The 19,552-nt window shown below is 39.7% G+C and overlaps 2 protein-coding genes across 2 annotated transcripts; one reads left to right on the forward strand and one right to left on the reverse strand.

Annotated features, from left to right (window-relative positions):
- Nucleotides 1-2,990: 2,990 nt before the first annotated feature.
- On the reverse strand, nt 2,991-3,848 carry ATPsynE (ATP synthase, subunit E). The gene is made up of 3 exons (XM_065237662.1): nt 3,681-3,848; nt 3,270-3,426; nt 2,991-3,186 (listed from the first exon to the last, which is right to left on the reverse strand). The coding sequence occupies exons 1-3, from the start codon at nt 3,723-3,725 to the stop codon at nt 3,143-3,145; spliced, it is 246 nt and encodes an 81-aa protein (XP_065093734.1). The 5' UTR covers nt 3,726-3,848; the 3' UTR covers nt 2,991-3,142.
- Nucleotides 3,849-4,202: 354 nt separating this feature from the next.
- Nucleotides 4,203-4,840, forward strand: LOC135714293 (complex III assembly factor LYRM7). Its single transcript, XM_065237629.1, has 4 exons — nt 4,203-4,291; nt 4,348-4,491; nt 4,551-4,632; nt 4,699-4,840. The coding sequence occupies exons 1-4, from the start codon at nt 4,271-4,273 to the stop codon at nt 4,803-4,805; spliced, it is 354 nt and encodes a 117-aa protein (XP_065093701.1). The 5' UTR covers nt 4,203-4,270; the 3' UTR covers nt 4,806-4,840.
- Nucleotides 4,841-19,552: the final 14,712 nt, after the last annotated feature.

Here is a 19,552-nt window from a genome sequence, read left to right on the forward strand (position 1 = left end):
CGAGATAATACAACAGTTCATCAGAGAGCAAGAGAGTTCCTCAGAGTTACTCTGGATTGCTCTGAGTTTCTCACTGTCTTCCCCTTCGGTATGCAGCATACAACTGTAGCATTGTTATGCCACAGATACACTTGTATGACAAACTATATACAAGAGCATTATTTGTATCCAGTATTTTACGATCGCGTATGGCCGCCACAATCTGACTGAGTTTCTGGTAGGGAACATAAGATTTGAAGTTTGGGTTGTGTCTTTTTTTTTTTCCTTTGGTTTGTTTTCCGTCGATCTTGTTTTCCATGCTGAGCACCAATGCTACCGACGTGCCAGGAAGGCAGCTCCCACACCTGGACTCTACCTATCGACCCATCAACTCATGAACCGGGGACCAACGGCTTTACCAAAGATGAATACTAAGATGAAACAGTCGGAAGAAAAACTTTCGATTTTAGTGTCCTTTTTCACGGTCCCTTTCATCCAATGAATACCTCCCGCATTCAAGGTAATTTTGTGGTTTTGCTGCCCCCTCGGTAGAGATGAAATGTTGCGCTCATTTTGATCAAAACAACCACACCAAAATCAGAGATGTCCCATTTTTTAATTACTCGATTAACAACTAATCGATTATTTTTTGTTCGCTGTGCTGCCATTTTTCCACCAATGAGAGTGCAACACATGTTTGAAACGATCGGTGATGATCCTCTGGAGATATTAATGCTTATATCGGCATGATATAACCTCGGATATAACCGATTACAAATATTTTACTTTTCGGTTCGTTAATCGATTAATCGATTATTCGAATGAAAATCGGCCATCACCAGATGATTGTGAAACGTCATTTCCAATATAAGGACCGTACATAAATAATGATACAATTTGAAAGGGACCGGGGCAAATCACAAATTACGTCCCCACGGTAACTGAAATAAACACGAGTGTTCACCGGTTCCCGGCGGCGCCGACTGGAATTGAACCCAGGCCTGCTGGGGTGAGAGGTAATCACGCTTACCACTACACCACCGGCGCCGTTGTGGGTTGTGTCTTTTGACGTGTAAACGATCAAATTTGAACGTTTACACGTCAAACGACACAACCCAAACGTCAAATCATATGTTCCCTACCAAAAACTCAGCCAGATTGTGGCGGCCATAAGTGCTCGTAAAATGCTGGATAATAAATTATGAGCACATTCATGGTCACAATAATTAAATAATTGTATAGTTTTTGTACAGTTATTGCACTTGTTGTATAGTATTCATAATTATTATACAAATAATGCTCATGCTCATAGTTTGTCATCCAAGTCATCCGCGGCATTAATTTGGAAGGGTGAGTTTTTATTTGCGAATTTGTTATCAAAAGCATTTATGCCCCTTTGAAATGTCGGCACTATTATATGTATTTTACATCAAATATTTTCCAAAAATGTTGAATTGATACGACTACTTTGGTGTCATGAATCGCAAGGTTAGTTTCACTTATAGAGGATGTACACTAAAAATAGATGCCCACATTCACCAGGGTATATCAAATCATATTTTGATATGTTCCACCAAGTTGTCCTGCCCCCTGAACCTGACGTGAATTGGTAATTTTAAGAAGAATTCAAGCGAATTAAAAAAAATGGCACCCAGTTAGAAATTGTAACAGGGGGTGGCAGCAATGTGTCAACAAGGAATTCAAGCAAGTCGATAGGAATCTGACTTGGACCTAGCTCAAAGCAAAAGCAAGTACCCACTCAGGATGGAAGTCTTTCACGTTGGTCCTTTGCATCCCTTAAGGTACAAGTAAAATGAATGAGTGAAGATTGTTTTGGACTGAATCTTGAACCATTTAAAGAAATGAGTTAAAAATAGTGACATGCATATCCGTGGATTCGCCAGTTTTCAAAATATTTCCGAGAGTTTCATATTTTCATTGCTGTTTTACGTAGGTATGTAGATCGTAGTATGTAGATCGAAGTTTTATAACAGCTAAATATACGATTAGTAACAGGATTGATTTGATGCTAATGTAATGTAATGTAACACATGTGTGAGTGTATTTTGTATGGAGGTAAGCTAGTCATTCGTCCCTCACGTATTTACACAGCAATTTATGAGTGGGACCATTCACCATTCAGACTACTAAAGGTGTGGTAGCAGCGACTGCATGCGTGAATTGAATGAGCATGAAAGTGACGAACCTGGAGTAGCAGTTTATTTACTATCGAATAAAATCTAAAATGTTTCTCTACAGCTAAATGACTTCTGAGTAATGTATTCAATGTATTATGAGTTTTAGAAGAGGATGCTGATTATCAGTTACACATGATGAGCTTTCTTAACTATCTGAAATTGATTCATTTAGAGAACTTCTTCATCTGCTAAGCTAATTTTCGTCATTTGTGAGTCAAAATATACTCCAACCTCTTTTTACGAAATTTTGTTCGATTCTGCTTTTGATCGTGTAACCTCAATTTTGAACCAAACTTAAAGTTTTCAAAAAATCACAACCTGCATGATAGCAAAAAAAAAAAAATCGTTAAAAGAGGTTGGAGTGAATCGAACATATTTATAATTTAGCGTGAACAAATGAATGTTAAGTTTGTTCCGATATTTTAGTTCTCATGCTTAAGTACTAAGAATACTTAGATCATAGTACATTTTTTTTTCAAAAAGATAAATTAGTAGCAAAGAATGCGTTATTTTTTTTACAATAAAATTAAATACAAAATCTTTATCAAATCAAAAGAAAAGAGACCGAATTAGAAGACATTAGAAACACTCCACTTTTTCATAAGACAGTTAATGCACGAATAACGCTTAGTAGAACGGAAGTTAAGTAGATGAAAACCCTTAGCCTTTTCCACCATTTTCGTTGAGTCACTGAAAGTGGTTGTCCAAGTTTTTCGGCTTCATTTACAATTCAAAATTAGGGAACTCGCATTACATCGATAAACTTCGCTCGTTTTCTCTTCTAACTGCCAAACGACAACAATTAGAACTAGATTCCGCTCAGAATTTATTACTATCCTTTATTTTCACAGTATGTTTTTGTTGGTTTTGCCTTCGATCGACGGCTTGAAAATAAAATTACATTTGAAGTTGTTGCATTAATCCGAGTTAAAAATAAGGGACTAACAATAAATTCAAGTTGCTGTCTACTTCTTCGGTCCCGAAAGGTCAGCGATGGCCTTGATTTCCTCTGGAATGATTGAAAAACAAATCACAAGATTAGACAACTCGATTGCACAGACTGAAACCCAGATGCGTCTGGAAGATACCGACCTGCCTGCTGGCGTTTCTTCTCCTCGGCCAACTTGACATCGCGAATGGCCTTCTGCTTAGCTTCGATCTCACGGATGCCGACTTCACGCGTGGCCAGACGCTGCTGGTGGTAGGCACCGTACGCGATTCCGACGGCCAGGAATGACCAGCGACCGAACTGAAATTACAATCGGAAGAAACAGAATCGGGAATGTAAACAAAATGTCACAACGAGGACTGTAAAGGGAAATTGATGGTTGCATCAATGGAATTCGATTGCAGCCCTCCCGGTAAGACCTGCAATCACCGTTCGAGCATCCTTCTGGACAACTTTTCCGGTCACCATTCGGAGGTGCAAGCAGAACATTACATAATGATGGGAAGCAAACTGGTATCCAAAAAGCGAAAATACAGCGCTTTGGCAAAACTTACCTTGATCAGCGGGGAGACACGAACTGGAGCACCGAGATCTGCCATTTTAAGCGTATTAATTTAAGGGAATAGATACGGAATATCGAGCGAAACTTTTCCTCCTAAAATTTCCACACTTTGCGAGAAGACGGCAAATGTCGTGTCGAGCCTGACAGATGAGTTCAGTGCCAGAAAGTGAATGTCAAACGCGTGTTTTGTTGTGTGCGTGTGCGTGTGGAAGCTCGCCCGATGTATCCCGCCTATGGCACGAAACTTTGAATAATTTGAAAATTCTCATCTCTTTATCTTTTCATAATAATATTTACAGTATGTATTGTAATTTTTAGATGAATCTTGATTTAACTACATTCAATTTGGTAAAATAAAGGTTTGAAACTAACTACAAAATATGTATTTTCCGACTATATGAAACGATTCAATCAAATCACATCGAATGCTAATTTGCCCGCCCTGAGCACTTTGACAAAAGAATTTGTTACACAACATCAAAACAAAAACAAAATTTATTTCAAATTTTGTATGGTGATTAATACTAAAATTCTCTCAAATTCGAGTCAAATTACAACTTTTTTCGACTGAAACCAGCAACGATGAGTGGCCTTCGTCGAGAGGTAGGGCAAGCATATGTTTTTGAGTGAATTTTAATTGAAATTTCCTCTCGGTACAGGCTTTGAAATGGTACAAAACTCTACAGCGCACCAAAGATCATGTGTTTGCCGGTGATCACCGAGCAATAGTTGCTGCCCGGCAGCGGATTCGGGAGGAGTTTTTGAAGAACAAGAACCTCACCGAGGAGAAGGATATCAAGGAGGTAGTTTCTAATTGATAAATCGGTTTTTATATTGTTTTCCGAATGTTTAAATTTTCTAGAAAATCAAAATTGCGCGCGATGTCGATGTAGAGCTTCGGGGTTCGGTCGTACAGGCGGTCAAAGTGCACGAGAACGTTTATCGTTAGTATTTGATGTTTTAACTTCTAAACTAGTCTTTTTGAATGTTTTTTTCTTCCTGTTTTATAGAAGCCAAAATCACCGGTGACACGAAAAAATTGGACAACGTCATGTTCGACCCAAATGCCGACATACCAGCTCCGAGGAGTAAGAAGTGTGGAGATGGAAAAAAGTAGTATACGTATTCCAATTGACATAGCAAACTTTGTACATAAATAATTTATTCAAAAATGTAAGGGTTTGTTTGAATCGTCAATGTTTACCGTTGAAAATGTTGATCCCGAAGGACTGCGATACTATCTACTGTAAATTTATAACAAATGCTGCGCAATTCATTTGATCGCTCTCAGTTCCGTCTTGGAAAATGTTCAACAAAGTCTCGAAACTTTCTCCGCAGTCAGCATTTCGGAAATGTTTTCGATTTGTCATCATCGCCAGTCAACTGCTGGGTGCCGCTCCGTATCCCTTGGGCAGTATTCAAAAAAGCAACTCAAAATGCCTTCGCATGGCTCAACTCATCTGGAGTCTGGCTATAGCTTCGGTTGTCTGCTCAATGCCATTCGTGCTGCTCTTTTTCACTCCGGAGTCGTTCAGCCTTTGGAAGGTTCCAGCGTTTACGAAGATTTTCTACTGCGTCATGTACCTATCGGAAGCGCTTCTAGTCGGTTCCATCTGCATCGGCAGTAACTGCTTCAGAGAAAAGTATGATGATTTTCTGAGGGAACTTATAGAAATCGCGAGTGAATTCGATCGCGTAGTATTATCTGAGCGGCTGAATCGCATAGGAGGACGCCTCAATGCAATCGGGTGTCTGCTGCTGTTGTCCGTTTCGATTTCAGTCAGTCTTGTGGGTATTCACTGGGGATCCTATCTGGTAACGCCTAAATTGATCTCCGTATTTTTCAAAAATATTGTTTCCGGTATGAGTGCTTTGCAATATTCATATCTATTGATTGTTATCCGAGAACTCATTGGGCAGTTGAACGACTCATTGAGATGTACAATTGATCGTCAAACTGAAAATATTATCAAACTAAGAATTCTACACCTCAGAATAATGTCCATGGTCGAACGACTGCACCGGGCGTGTGGATTCATCATCATGCTGATGCTTATTGTGGTATTTTGTAGGCTGAATATAATGTCCTTGCAGTGTTATATGGTTTGGAGCGTGGATGGCTATTCAATGGCCATGAAGTTCAATACTTTTATTGCACTGGGTATTGAATTCATCAGGCTGCTGCTGATCGTGTTTCCAAATGCCATCATTCAATTGGAGGTGTGACATTCACTTAGACTGTTTAAATATTATTTACTTAAAACTAAATTTTTCCCTCTACAGAATCATGCAACTGCAACGATTTTGGCTACTGTTCCTGAACCATGCAACCTTGTAACCAGTTCAATGGTAATGTTAAAAAACAACATCTAGGTCCACGGTGATATTTAACTTTTCTTCCGATTACAGGTAAATCGTTATTTGAAGCAACTGGGGCATATGGAATATGTCCACGTGATACTTGATGCCTTGAAACTAGATGCTCAAACGATAGGAAAGGTTGGCGGCAAAACTTCAACGACTCAAAACAAGATGTTGCATTTGACCATATTTCTATTTTCAGATAATCAAGGGTCTTTTGTCCCTGATGATTATACTGATTCAGTTCGAGAATAGTATCCTTGATGATGTTGTCACCAAGTTGGACTACTAAAACTTATATTTTGATCCAGGTTTTGATCCAATATTTTATATTAAATTACATTGAAAAGTTCGTAATTCAAATAAAATATAGATGCTAAAATAACACAGTTCTAGATAGAGCTAGAATTAGGGCGTAACAGCTTTTATAAACAATGACTTCTCTCAATGGTTTCTAGGAATTCAAGGCACGCTCACGCAAACCAATATTACCGTCGAGTAGGAGAAGTCTTACCCTACCTAATGGTGATGTTGGTTTGCGAGGGCGAGCCTTGACTTTCAAGACACCATCGAAAGAAGTCATTGTTTACAAAAGCTGTTACGCCATAATTCCAGCTCTACCATGAGTTACTTTTTGATTTTATGATTAATTCGCGACATGCTTTCGCTTTAAAAGGTTGAATGGAGAAATGGTCAAAGGGACACAATGTCAAAATGGACAAAAGATCGGCTGGACTCGGATTGGACAAAAGGTCAAAATGGACAAATGGTCTAATGGAAGAAAAGTTCGAATGGAAAATAAGGTCGCACGGAAAAGATGGTCGAGTGGGCAAAACGTCTAATGAACGTATGGCAAATTGGAATTAAAAGAGATAAAAGGTCTAATGTGTAGAGATGTAGAAAAGTAGTTTGATATTTTGACCCAAAGGATGTCACGGAGCTCTACATTAATGCTTCTCCGGTGGGCTTAAGAGCTGTTCTTGTACAACGAAACCAATTCTTCGATGCAATCGGTGTAAATATTTACATTATTTGACAAATCTCCGGTAATCATGACAGCAGTAGGTCTTTCCTTCATTCATTTTTTTTTCAATAATCAAACGTCATGATTACCTGGGTTTTGTCAAATAAGGTAAATATTTCCATTGCTTGCACCAAAGAATTCAATGTTCCAAGAATAAGAATCATCTGTTTTGCATCGAAAGGATTAACTCCGACAGAACGTGTCTACCCTCAAACCCAGTGTGAAGCTCTTTCTGTAGTTTGGGCAGTTGAAAGGTTCTATTTGCCTCGAGATTTGCCTATACTTATTTGGGCTTCACTTCACAATTTTCACCGATCATAAGACGTTGGAATACATCTTTCGAGGTCAGCATCAAGAAGGACGTCGAGCAACTACCAGGGCAGAAGGATGGGCGCTACGGCTTCAGCCGTATGATTTCGATATAAAGCATATAGCTAGAGCTTCCAATATTTCGGAAATATTATCACGGCTGAACTCAAGTTCTGAACCACCATTTGATGACAATGCGGAGCACTCGATTCGTGAGGGAGCATCTGCTATAACCCTGGATGACATCAGAGATGAAATAGTGGGAGATGAAACATTGACTGCCGTTATCAAGGCACTGGAATCTGGGGATTGGACACAACACCTCATCCGATATCAAGCCTTTGCGAAAGAGTTAGGTGTCACCAGTTAGTGGTATTCTAGTACGAGATAAAAGGATCGTTTTGACTAAATTGAGGCCAAAGGCATTAGCTATTGTACATCGGGGTCATCCTGGTGTTGTCACTATGCGGAGAGCACTTCGAGAGAAAGTTTGGTGACCCGGCGTGGATGACGACGATGACGAGAGAATTCAGGAATGTGCCGGTTGTGAGCGTGCGTGGCAAGAGATCGTGATAGATTTTTTCACGACGAAGGAGTGTGCAATAGGGTGTTTCATTTTGAAAAAAGTGATGAATTTTTGATAGGCCACCCTCCAGTTCGATTCATAGCCCCAAAATATGAACCTGTGCAAAAAATGGTAAAGATTGATGAAGGTTTAGAGGTCGCGCCAATGATTTGGATTTTGTATGGAGATTTTGGTGAATTAGTATGGGAAATTATTGATTTTCGTTTACATTGCTCTAACTTTGGTTGTAGTTGTCCAAACGTTGAAAAAAAAAAATATGTGGTTGTCATGACAATGATCAACAAGCCTGTTGTTGTTGCGATGAAATTGGCGTTGTTGCCTTGTACATATTCATCTGTCAATTTACCCTATTTTGCCATTTTTTCACATTTTTATAATTCTTGATACGCTGCAAAACTGAGCGTAGCAACTGTAGGCTTTTTGTTTATTGCCATAGCAATAACATACTAAATTTTTTCGACATTTGGACAAGTAGAAGCAAAGTTATAGCGATATAAGCGATTTTTTAAATTCTTCCATAGTAATTCCCATACAAATTTCAAATCATTGGCGCGACCTCTAAACCTTCATCAATCTTTACCAATTTTTGCACAGGTTCATATTTTGGGGCTATGAATCGAACTGGAGGGTGGCCCATGAGAAATTCATCACTTTTTTCAGAATGAAGCACCCTAGTGTGCAACCATGGAGTAACTCTAAGACCAGAAGGTCCCGAAGAAACGAGCTCAACTCTTTGGCTCAGCTCTGGTACTATTTTCGGTCCCAAACTAATCGATGCACCCCTCGAAACATAGTAAAATCCACGAACCCCTAATTTTATCTGTCAAACTTTCTTAGCAAATCAAAACAAACATAGTGTTGTACAGTGTTGGAAAAGTTCGCGATATTTCACGAAGTTCACCAAGGGAAAAGTTCGCGAGTCATAGTGAGTTTTCGAGAACTTTTCCATCTCTGGTGTTGTACTAGAATTTCGACTAGAATGGGGTACGTTAATCGATTTGCTTGGGACCAATAGGCTAATCAAGTAGAGAGCCAATTTAAAATCGTTAGTTTCGTATTGATTGTTGGTGCAGCCTTCTTGGATATAGTAGATTATTATAGCAGGTTCCTGAGAGTTATAGAAATGAAATCTACAACAGCAGGTAAAACCATTGATGCTTTAGAGGACATTTTTGCAGAACATACGTATCCGGAAACTATTTGCAGTGACAATGGGCTTCCATTCTCCAGCGAAGATTTTGCGAAATTTTGTTCTAGTAAGAATGTCCGGTTGATAAGAACTATTCCATACTGGCCCAGATGAATGGGCTGGTTGAGCGTCAGAATCAGGGAATAGGAATACTGCGAACACTAAGAATAGCAAAAGCAACCAAGTCTGACTGGAGAAAGGCAATTAACGAATATGTTTATACGTATAATACGACACTCCACACGGTGACCAGAAAAGCGCCCATGGAGTTATTAACTGGGCGACCAGTGAAAGTTCTTTTGCCGTCATTGCGAACTGATCCTCAATGGCATCGGGAAGAAGAGATGCGATCGAGAAGCTAAAAGGAAAGAAGTATGCAGACCTACGGCGACACGCAAAGCCCTCAGAAATAAGTGAAGGAAATGCAGTTGTTCTTAAAAAACTATGAACACGGTAAGCTTGAACCGAAATTATACGATACGGATACGTTCAAAGTTATAAGTCGTTCAGGTAATGACACAGTCGTCAGGAATGATGAAGGAGTAACATTACGACGATGTGTCACCCATCTAAAGAAATGACCGGGATCAAGCAAATCAGTCAACAACCAACTTGAATCTCTTCCAGACGTAGTAGACCCTTTTTCAGAGTTCAATTCATCTCTACCGCTACAACCAGGATCAGCATCATACCCATCATCATTGCGAAAAGTAACAGGGGGAAGTAACTCTAGTACGCAACAGAACTCGCTACAGCCTTATAAGGCTCTGAACCATTTGGTGGATTATTTTAACTGCTATCCGACCGTGGTTACTTTTGACAGACAAGAAGTTAAATTTTGACAACCTTAGGCTGTGAACCATTTGCCGAGTTAAATTTAACTCGTGGTTAAAAGTGACATTTCGAAAGTTATTCTGTATGTTAGAAAATCCCTGAGCTGTCGATCGACCGGTTTTCGAGAAGAACTCAGCCACGGTTGTCAAAATTTAACTTCTCGTCTGTCAGAAATAACCACACTCGGATAGCAGGGTTAATCGATAACTTTCCATCTGTCAAATTTTAACCAAAAGTTAAAAAATTCATCAAATGGTTCACAGCCTAAAGATACCCAGAGAGAATTCACCGCAGTCAACTTCAGATCGTCCAGTTAGAAAAAGAAAAGTTCCTCGTCGATACGTACAATCTATAACTAAATTGAAGTTATGTTCGGTCTAGGCGAGAGATGTAGAGATGAGCTCATGATTATAACGATAAGAAGGATTCGGGAAAGAAACGGGGGGAGGTAGAGTCGATGTGCGGTATAAGAGGTGAGGAGAAAGGAAACTAGTGGACTCTTTCATTCTGACGGTGTTCTTATGCAACAGCAGACGTGACGTCACGTCTGTTGCTGCATAAGAAGACGCGAGAACGAAAGAGTCCACTAGTTTCCTTTCTCCTCACCTCTTATACCGCACATCGAGGTAGAGTAGGAGAGTGAGGCCGGGCGTGATTGCATACTGTGAGTCAGAGGCGTCAGAGGCCAGTTGATTGTGAGCGACGCTGCGAAGCAGATGTATAAGACGTGCGGTTTAAGTAAATAAATGGAGTGAAATATAAGTGCTTTGAGTATTCATCAGTAATCATAGAAGGTAAGATGTAACATAATGGACAATAGGTCGAATGGACAAGAGATTGAAAGAACTTTCGAGCTGTGTTCAGTAGCTTTTATCTACCAAAGAACTGACCATGTTTTAAAGAAAGAGTTAGCCCCAAGAGAGACAAATAACTTTCTAGTATTTCACTTAGGTTTACTTGAGTGATTTGACCATTTCGATTTTTTTTCCAATTCAACCTTTTGAACATTTGACTTTTAGTATTTCCACAGACAAATAGACATAACACTCGCAAGTTGTTCATCAAACATCCATTTAACGGTCAATTTAAAAGTATCGTAGTTGGTAGTACCAACAATCAATACGAAACTAATGATTTTAAATTGGCTCACTACTTGACTAGCCTATTGGTCCCAAGCAAATCGATTAACGTACCCCATTCTAGTCAAAATTCTAGTACTACACAATGTTTGTTTTGATTCGCTATGAAAGTTTGACAGATAAAATGAGGGGTTAGTGGATTTTCCTATGTTTCGAGGGGTGAATCGATTAGCTTGGAACCGAAGATAGTACCAGAGCTGAGCCAAAAAGTTGAGCACGTTTTTTCGGGACCTACTAGTCTTAGAGTTACCTCTATGGTAGTACCGCCACCTGTGGCGCGCATAGTCATTTCCCTTGCGTTTGACGTTTACACACTACCGCCATCTGTTCAGCGTAGTGCCCACCACAGTGTACTCAACAGATGGCGGTAATGGTTTAGTGAAGATGTTTTACATTGAGAAATATTAAATGTGTTATGTCTGTTTGTCTGTGGTATTTCCATTCGACCTTTTTTTCTGCCATTTCGACCTTTTGTCTATGCATCATAGATTCAACATGGCATTCAATGTATTTGTTTTGATTTTTTCGATCATCGTAAAACACCAGTAAAGATTTATTTATTAGACTTCCAATTGATAAGTTTATTGTTACTCAGTACTCATTGCCCTGAAAGAGAATTGAAAACAGATCAAAATTAGGAGGATTATTTCACTATAACTCTGAGGAGAACTCCAAGACAACTTAGAACAGAAATCTTGAGGATAATTTCAAGAAGTTTCTGGGAAAAATAGAATCCGGAGCATAACTCCATGGGAATTTTCGGAGAATACATAAAAAGGAGACTAACAATTAAATCTGGGAATAATTCCTAGATAACTTCAAAAGAATTCGGAGAAGAATTCTAAGAAACTTCTGACTAGAATGCCAATCACATTTTTACAAGAATTCTAAGAAGTTCGTGAGGAGAACTGGAAGTGAACTCTTAGGAGAATTTCAAACATGTGAGTAGAAATCTGAAAAGAATTCAATGAAAATTCTGAGAATAACTCTAAAAAATTTCATAGGAGTAATTGTTACGTATTTTTAGGGATTTAGGAAATAGAGAAGACAACCACGAATAGGGGAAATGACGGCTTCGGCATGACAGACTATTTTCGGCAACCCAAATTGAAACACTATTTTCACTGGATTTTCTTACGAAAACACTTCGCTGAATGCATGCAAACGATTCTTTATGCTTCCAGCTTCAATTTGACTATATTTTTACCACTGAGAAAAAGCCATCTAGCAAGGTTTTCTTGAAATGCAACACACGCACTACCCAGACAACCAGAATGCACGTATATTCAAAGTTGTTTTCGTGATATACAAACATATATACAAACAAACAATTCGTATAGAATGCAAAGAAATGGCTTATACGTACAAAAGTGGAGGCCAGATACGTGCAAATTTTAATTTAATTTTAAACGAGTTGATTTAACATCATATGCGATTTAATCTGTAATAACAAATTCATATTGAAAAGTCTAACGATGTAATCCGATTTAATTTGTGATACATCACGACGGAAAAATGAGTCATCGGATATAAGTCGGAAATTTGCATTCTATACGATTTAACTTAAACATAGTGCGAAGTATGCCATTCTTATATGCGGTTTTGACTTAAACTGTAGCAATTTACGATACTGCCTGTACATTGTTATACGATTTCTGGTTGTCTGGGTACAAATTGTAGCAGATTTCGAGTTGCCGATAATAGAACAGCAGATTTACATGCAGTTCAAATGGAACAGTTGCCGAAGAAAAACTGGTTGCCGACAATACTCGCTCTCACTAGAGAAGATTGGAGCTTCGTAAAAGCGTTTCAAAACAGTTTTTGACAATTCTTTCGACTGAAATTGTTAGAGCAGCTGGCAGCAAAAAAAAAAAAAGATTGTAAACAAACCAATACTGCATATGTGTGCGTTCCTTAGAGAAAAAGGCTATAGAAAGAACGTCGCTGCTTAGGTTGCCGAGAATACGTAAATTCACCTACTTAAAAAAAAACTTTTATTGTCTTATAATAGTTGAACCGATTAAAATGAATAAAACTTTTACCGATGAAAAGGCGATTATATCTTTTAGTATTTTATATTTAATAACTGAACGGCAGTGTTGTCAGAATGAATATAGTTCGATTGTAAATAATTTTACATACACAACATTTCTTCCCTCCTTTCGAAATGAAGCGTCTACGGTGAGTATTTGCGGGAAGGGTGGCGTTCTCTTGTCGAACGGCACACGATGTAGGGAGAAGAATTTGCATCTTGAATCTTGATGAACTGGGCTACCGATGGCGTATGGAATACTGGAAGATTCCTCGAAGATTCCTTAGATATAGCGAAGTTGATCATGCTCTCGGCAGTGTAACACCATTATCGGAGAACTGAACAGTTGAACCAACAATCAATACAAAACTAACGATTTTAAATTTGCTCACTACTTGACTAGCCTATTGATCCCAAGCAAATCGATTAACGTACCCCATTGTATAAATTCCAGTACTACACTATGTTTGTTTTGCTTCGCTTTGAAAGTTTGACAGATAAAATGAGGGGTTCGTGGATTTTCCTAGGTTTCGAGGGGTGCATCGATTAGCTTGGGACCGAAGATAGTACCAGAGCTGAGTCAAAAAGGTGATCCCGTTTCTTCGGGACCTTCTGGTCTTAGAGTTACCTCAATGGTTACACGTCGTGGCACGTCCTGCTGGCTTGAATTTTCCGTTTCAGGTGCTTCAACCATGAGATGACCGTTTGCACCTGTAAAATCCTCCTTTAAGATTATGGGAGCTTCGGAATCTTGAATATTCTGATGTTAACACTTTTAGCTTTCACTTTCACTCTTTATTTGCGTTCGCTTCCAACCTTCTTCTCAACTCCTCCGTCTCACTTTTCCTACGCTTCTGGCTACCGCCCTATGCTTGTCTTTGTTCATGCCCTATCTGCGCTATCTGATGGTAAATAACACATGTTAGATATCACACTCCCCTTTTACTTAGAATCAAAATCAAATTTTGTTACATATTCCTTCAAGTATCTGGGCGGTTTGGAATTACGATGATCGCGTACCTTTTCAGTTGGCATCTGGTCTTCATTTTCCTGTGGTGTATCCTTCACTAGAGGATTATCAGTATCTTCCTTTTACCTTACTGGGTCAGCTTCGGGTTCATCATGCGTTTCTATAGCAATCGGCTTCAGATGAGAAACGTTTCGGTTGTAAGTTTTTCCTGTCGATCTAGAGCAGATTTTGGCTTCTTATCCTGAGCGGCTGATGACTTCAAATAGCTCTGATCCAAAATTGCTGGACAACTTACGCTCTCTGATAGTCCGTTTCGCTATCACCAAATCACCAACCTTCAACGTATTTTCCTTTGCATCTTTCCGTTTGTTCGTTGAATCCGCTGCCTGTAGTTTCAAATTCCAATCTCGGTCTCTTATCCCCTCAGTCATTTGGTCCATTCTTCCCGTGACACTCGGCAGTTTATCTTTTACGATCCTTTAGGATCCTTCCGAAGGAGCAACTCCAGTTGAAGTATGTGGTATGGAGTTGTACATAAGTAGAAAGTTTCTAAGGTCCCATCTCCAGTCAACATTTTGCGATTCTTGACTTATGCGCAACCGTTTCAAAATTGTATTGTTCATACGCTCGACCTTTCCATTGGCCTGTGGCGAATATGGGGTTGTTCGCTGCTGCTGAATGCCGAATTCCTTGCAGAACCATTTAATTGATTCACTTATAAATTGTGGCCCGTGATCGGAGTGTATCCGGAATTCCGAAACGACGGAAAGTTTCGAAAAGAGCCTTCACCGTTAACTCTGCTGTTGTCTGCTTCATGATAATGACCTGCGCAAACCGACTAAAGTAGTCAATTAGCACTAACGCCTTGCTAGCAAAAGCGATTATTCTGGTTTCCCCTTTCTCGTTCTCCAGCAAATTACGGCACCCAAACCTTCCGGGCTTGCATCTGTCACTAGTTTTGTTCGGTCACCACGATTGAAGAACCCTAGATATCCGCACTGCTGCTTTGATATCTTGGAATGCTGCATCTTGTTCCTGTTTCCACCGGAATATTGTTCCGGTTCGCAGAAGTTTCCGCAGGGGTTCCGTTTTGCCAGCAAGGTTAGACACAAATCGACCAACATATGTAACCAAGCCTAAAAAACTTCCAAGTTCCGAAACATTTTTAGGTTCTCGGAAACATTTTATGGCCATGACCCGGTTTTCCGTTGGTTTCACCCCCTCCGAATTCAGAACGTGTCCTAGGAAATCAATTTTGGTCACACCTTATACGCATTTTTTCTCGTTAAGCAATACACCATATTGCTTCAGTCTCTTGAGCAACGCTTGTAACCTTTTGTCATGCTCTGCCCTAGTTTTGCCGAACACTACAATGTCGTCTAGATAAATAATTATCCCTTCTAATCCGGCCAAAATGGCTTCCATAGTTTTCTAAAAAATTTCTGGAGCACAAGAAACGCCGAACATCAACCTCTTATAATAGTATAAACAAGAATAAAACAGGTGCTGCTATACAGTTGTTTTTTGACGTAGCACTACGTCTGTGATTTTTATTTGGGGGTACACTTTGTGAGAACCGAAAATGGAGCATGTAACAAAATTATGAAAGATTTTGAACGTTAATAACTCAGCTGCCCCTGGACCAATCCCAATAAATTTATCACCAATTGATCAAAAATATACGCATACATACGCATCCTAACATTTAAGACTTTATCATTTTTTCAAAATATTAATATTGAAAATTGCACGAATGTGCAACTGTTGCTAAGATAATTAAAATTATCACCGATTGCGTGCGAAAAGCGATTTCTCTAACACAGAGATCAAAGGTGAATTCCATTTGGTCTTATCCAACGGTGTTTATTCAATCACCGCGTGGTGAGTGGTAGTGTTCACCAGTACACAACGAAAGGCTCCATGCAAGCAGCTAGCTATCAAGGCTGGTATAAACTGCTGATCGGATTCAGTTCCAATCACCGTGTGTGGTGGTGTCCGGTCATCGGCATCATCACCAGCAGCAGCAGCAGTGCTTTCGGCGCGTGGCGTTGAACATTGTTCTCCAAAAGGCTGCCTGCAAGCAGCGAGCTGTAAAGGGTGATACGGTCAAAATTTGGTCAAGGGAAAACGCGTGTAAATCAGTGAAATCGTTTATTTAAAAAATCAAATTAAATTTCTTTTTCAAGTTCAATTAGTATAAAATTCAGGAAAAATATTCAGTTAGGCTTCCGCTTTTCCAAATCCGAATTGCCGGGCCTTACGCTTGACCCCTGCCATCAGATTTTGTACAGCCACCTTGTCCACCTTCTTCGCCGCAGAAAGCCAGTTTGCCTTAAACTGCTGCTCGCCCTTAGCAGTTTTTTTGGTCTTCTTTAGGTTCCGCTTGACAATAGCCCAGTATTTCTCAATTGGGCGGAGCTCTGGCGTGTTGGGAGGGTTCTTGTCCTTGGGAACCACCTGCACGTTGTTGGCGGCGTACCACTCCATGGCCTTTTTACCGTAATGGCAAGATGCCAAATCCGGCCAAAACAGTACGGAACAACCGTGTTTCTTCAGGAAAGCCAGCAGACGTTTATTCAAACACTCTTTCACGTAAATTTCTTGGTTGACAGTCCCGGAAGCTATGAAAATGCTGCTTTTCAAGCCACAGGTACAGATGGCTTGCCAAACCAGATATTTCTTTGCGAACTTTGACAGTTTCATGTGCTTGAAAACATCTGCTACCTTTCCCCTTCCTTTTGCCGTATAAAACTCCTGTCCCGGAAGCTGCTTGTAGTCGGCTTTGACGTAGGTTTCGTCGTCCATTACCACGCAGTCAAACTTCGTCAGCATCGTCGTGTACAGCCTCCGGGATCGCGCTTTGGCCGTCGTATTTTGTTTATCATCGCGATTTGGAGTCACTACCTTCTTGTAAGTCGATAGTCCGGCTCGTTTTTTGGCTCGATGCACGGTTGTAGACGATACACCCAGCTTATTTGCGGCATCTCGGAGAGAGAGGTTAGGGTTTCGCTTGAAACTACCGGCAACTCTCTTTGTCGTCTCAGCGGTTTCCGGTTTTCGATTTCCCCCCGATCCAGACTTCCTGGCTGTCGACAAACGTTCCCCAAATACTTTAATTACATTTGTAACGGTTGATTTGGCAACTTTTAGCGATTTTGCCAACTTTGCGTGCGAGTAGCTCGGATTTTCGCGATGCGCGAGCAAAATTTTGATACGCTGCTCTTCTTGCTTGGACGGCATTTTGACAACTGAAGAGTGAATTCCAAAATCAAAATAGGAGCAACATTCTACACACACACACCTTCAAAATGAGGGGTGTTCAGGTTTTTTAAATGCAAAATTGAAAGAAATACGTCAAGTTGATATTGACCAAATTTTGACCGTATCACCCTTTAACCCAATTCAGTCGGTACTTCTGTTACTAGCTGCACTCTTCTTTTATTAGCCGTCTCACCCACCCGTGATTAAAAACATAATATTGATTGGCAGTTGTCGTGACTCTTTCCTGACAGTTTATTTTAAAATGTACTGTTTAACGGCTTCGTTAGAGTACACATATTTTTTTCTGCCTAGGGATTTTCTTACAGGACCCCAACATTAAGAGTCTTATGTTTGGCATGTACTCTTCTGCGCTAGAACAGTTTGACAAGATTGATTGAATAAAGTAATTTTTGGCTTTTGATTAATATTAATATCGACCAAACATACCCAACAAATATTTGCAACGGAACCACCATCACCAATGCAACACCAGGCAAAAACAAGATTCTTCAGCAAAAAAAAATGACTTATTCAGCCTTTAATCTGCTCAAATTGTTTATTGGGTTATTGGGTACATTATTGAAATCCGAATAAGTGACGAAACGTTATACTGTTAAATTAGGGGTAGTTCCGATTCAATGATATTCATTGCAACTGGCCACAGATTACATACACTCAAAAATGGCTCTATCAACAATAATGCACATGTTCATGAACGCCGTTCAACTTCTATGAAAGAATATCACCCAACAAACATTAAAAGTTGAATAAGAGCTTGTTCAGGCAAAAATGTGCTTGTTCAACTAAAAAATTGGTTATCCAGCTTTTAAACAGATCAAATTGTTTGTTGGGCAGGTTCATGAGCAGTTCAAAATGTTTGTACGGTGATCAAAGATTGCTAAGATTATGATCATTTTTATGTCAAGATTAGCTTGCATTTTACTCGTTCCGTTCAATATTCAACACAGTTTGCGGCGCAATGGTCTACTGTTGAAATCTCTCGCACTCCCCTAATAAACGGCGGGAGTCCGTTCCGTTCCGGCTGGTTCCGTTCAATTTTCAACACAGTTCGCGGCGCAATGGTCTACTGTTGAAATCTCTCGCACTCCCCTAATAAACGGGTACCACACACGAAGGATATCAGAAATGGTACAAATTAGGTTGCGATGGTATGCCGAATAGGTAGTTATGCACTTCTTATGGTTATTTTCTATGCGGGTCTGCATCCCCTAACAAAAATATGTTCCTACCGCAATCTAATTTGGGCATTTGTATGATTTGGAGGAAATGCTATACTAATATCAACATGAAGCATTAGTGCGACAATTCATTAGCTAGAGAAAGTTCTGAAGAGGATAGATTGATAGTTCCGCTACAGTACGGCAGTGTAAAAATTGAACAGAAGTTGAAATGGAGCGAAGGGCCATTAATCCGGCAGTACTAATCAAACGTGTACTCCCTTACCTAGCTCATACATTGATGGATGAGGGGATTTGAGGTATGTCCTCAAATCCATCCACAGGCAATATCACGCAACACCACCCCACTGCCTACTGCGAGAGAAGCAAAACAATAGTTGGGTAAAGAAAAATTGCATTATATCACACCATCGCCTGGAAATGCCTTCGGCAACGTGAGACTTTAGGTAGTGATAAACGGGATTAAAACTATTCCACGGTCACAGACAGCATATGAGCAAATCAAACTCACACTCTTTTCCCTGTGAATTCGAAGACATACCTCAAATCCCTTCATCCATCAATGTATGAGCTAGGTAAAGGACTGTGCGTTTGATTAGTTTTGTCGCATTAGTAACCCTTCGCTCAATTTCAACTTCTGATCAATTTTTATACTGCCTTACTCTAGCGGAACTATCCTCTTCAAAACTTTCTCAAGCTAATCACTTATCGCAATAAAGCATGATGTTGATATCAATATAGCATTTCCTCCCAACTCTGAAAATCGTAAACTTCATCACGTACAAATTAACTATACTCGCATGATGTTAATGATATATGGTATAATTTTAAAGCATTTATTTTTCCAAGGAACATCAAAACAGTTTCCAAATTCCCAAATCTAGATTGATTTTTCAGATGTTGTTTTAATGTTGTCATGAACATTATTATCCAACTGGATCAGGATTACCATGTAAGTAG

Source organism: Ochlerotatus camptorhynchus, unplaced genomic scaffold (genome assembly GCF_037179485.1).
Source record: "Ochlerotatus camptorhynchus isolate MF236.1 unplaced genomic scaffold, CSIRO-AGI_Acam_v1.1 ptg000639l, whole genome shotgun sequence".
NCBI lineage: Eukaryota > Metazoa > Arthropoda > Insecta > Diptera > Culicidae > Ochlerotatus > Ochlerotatus camptorhynchus.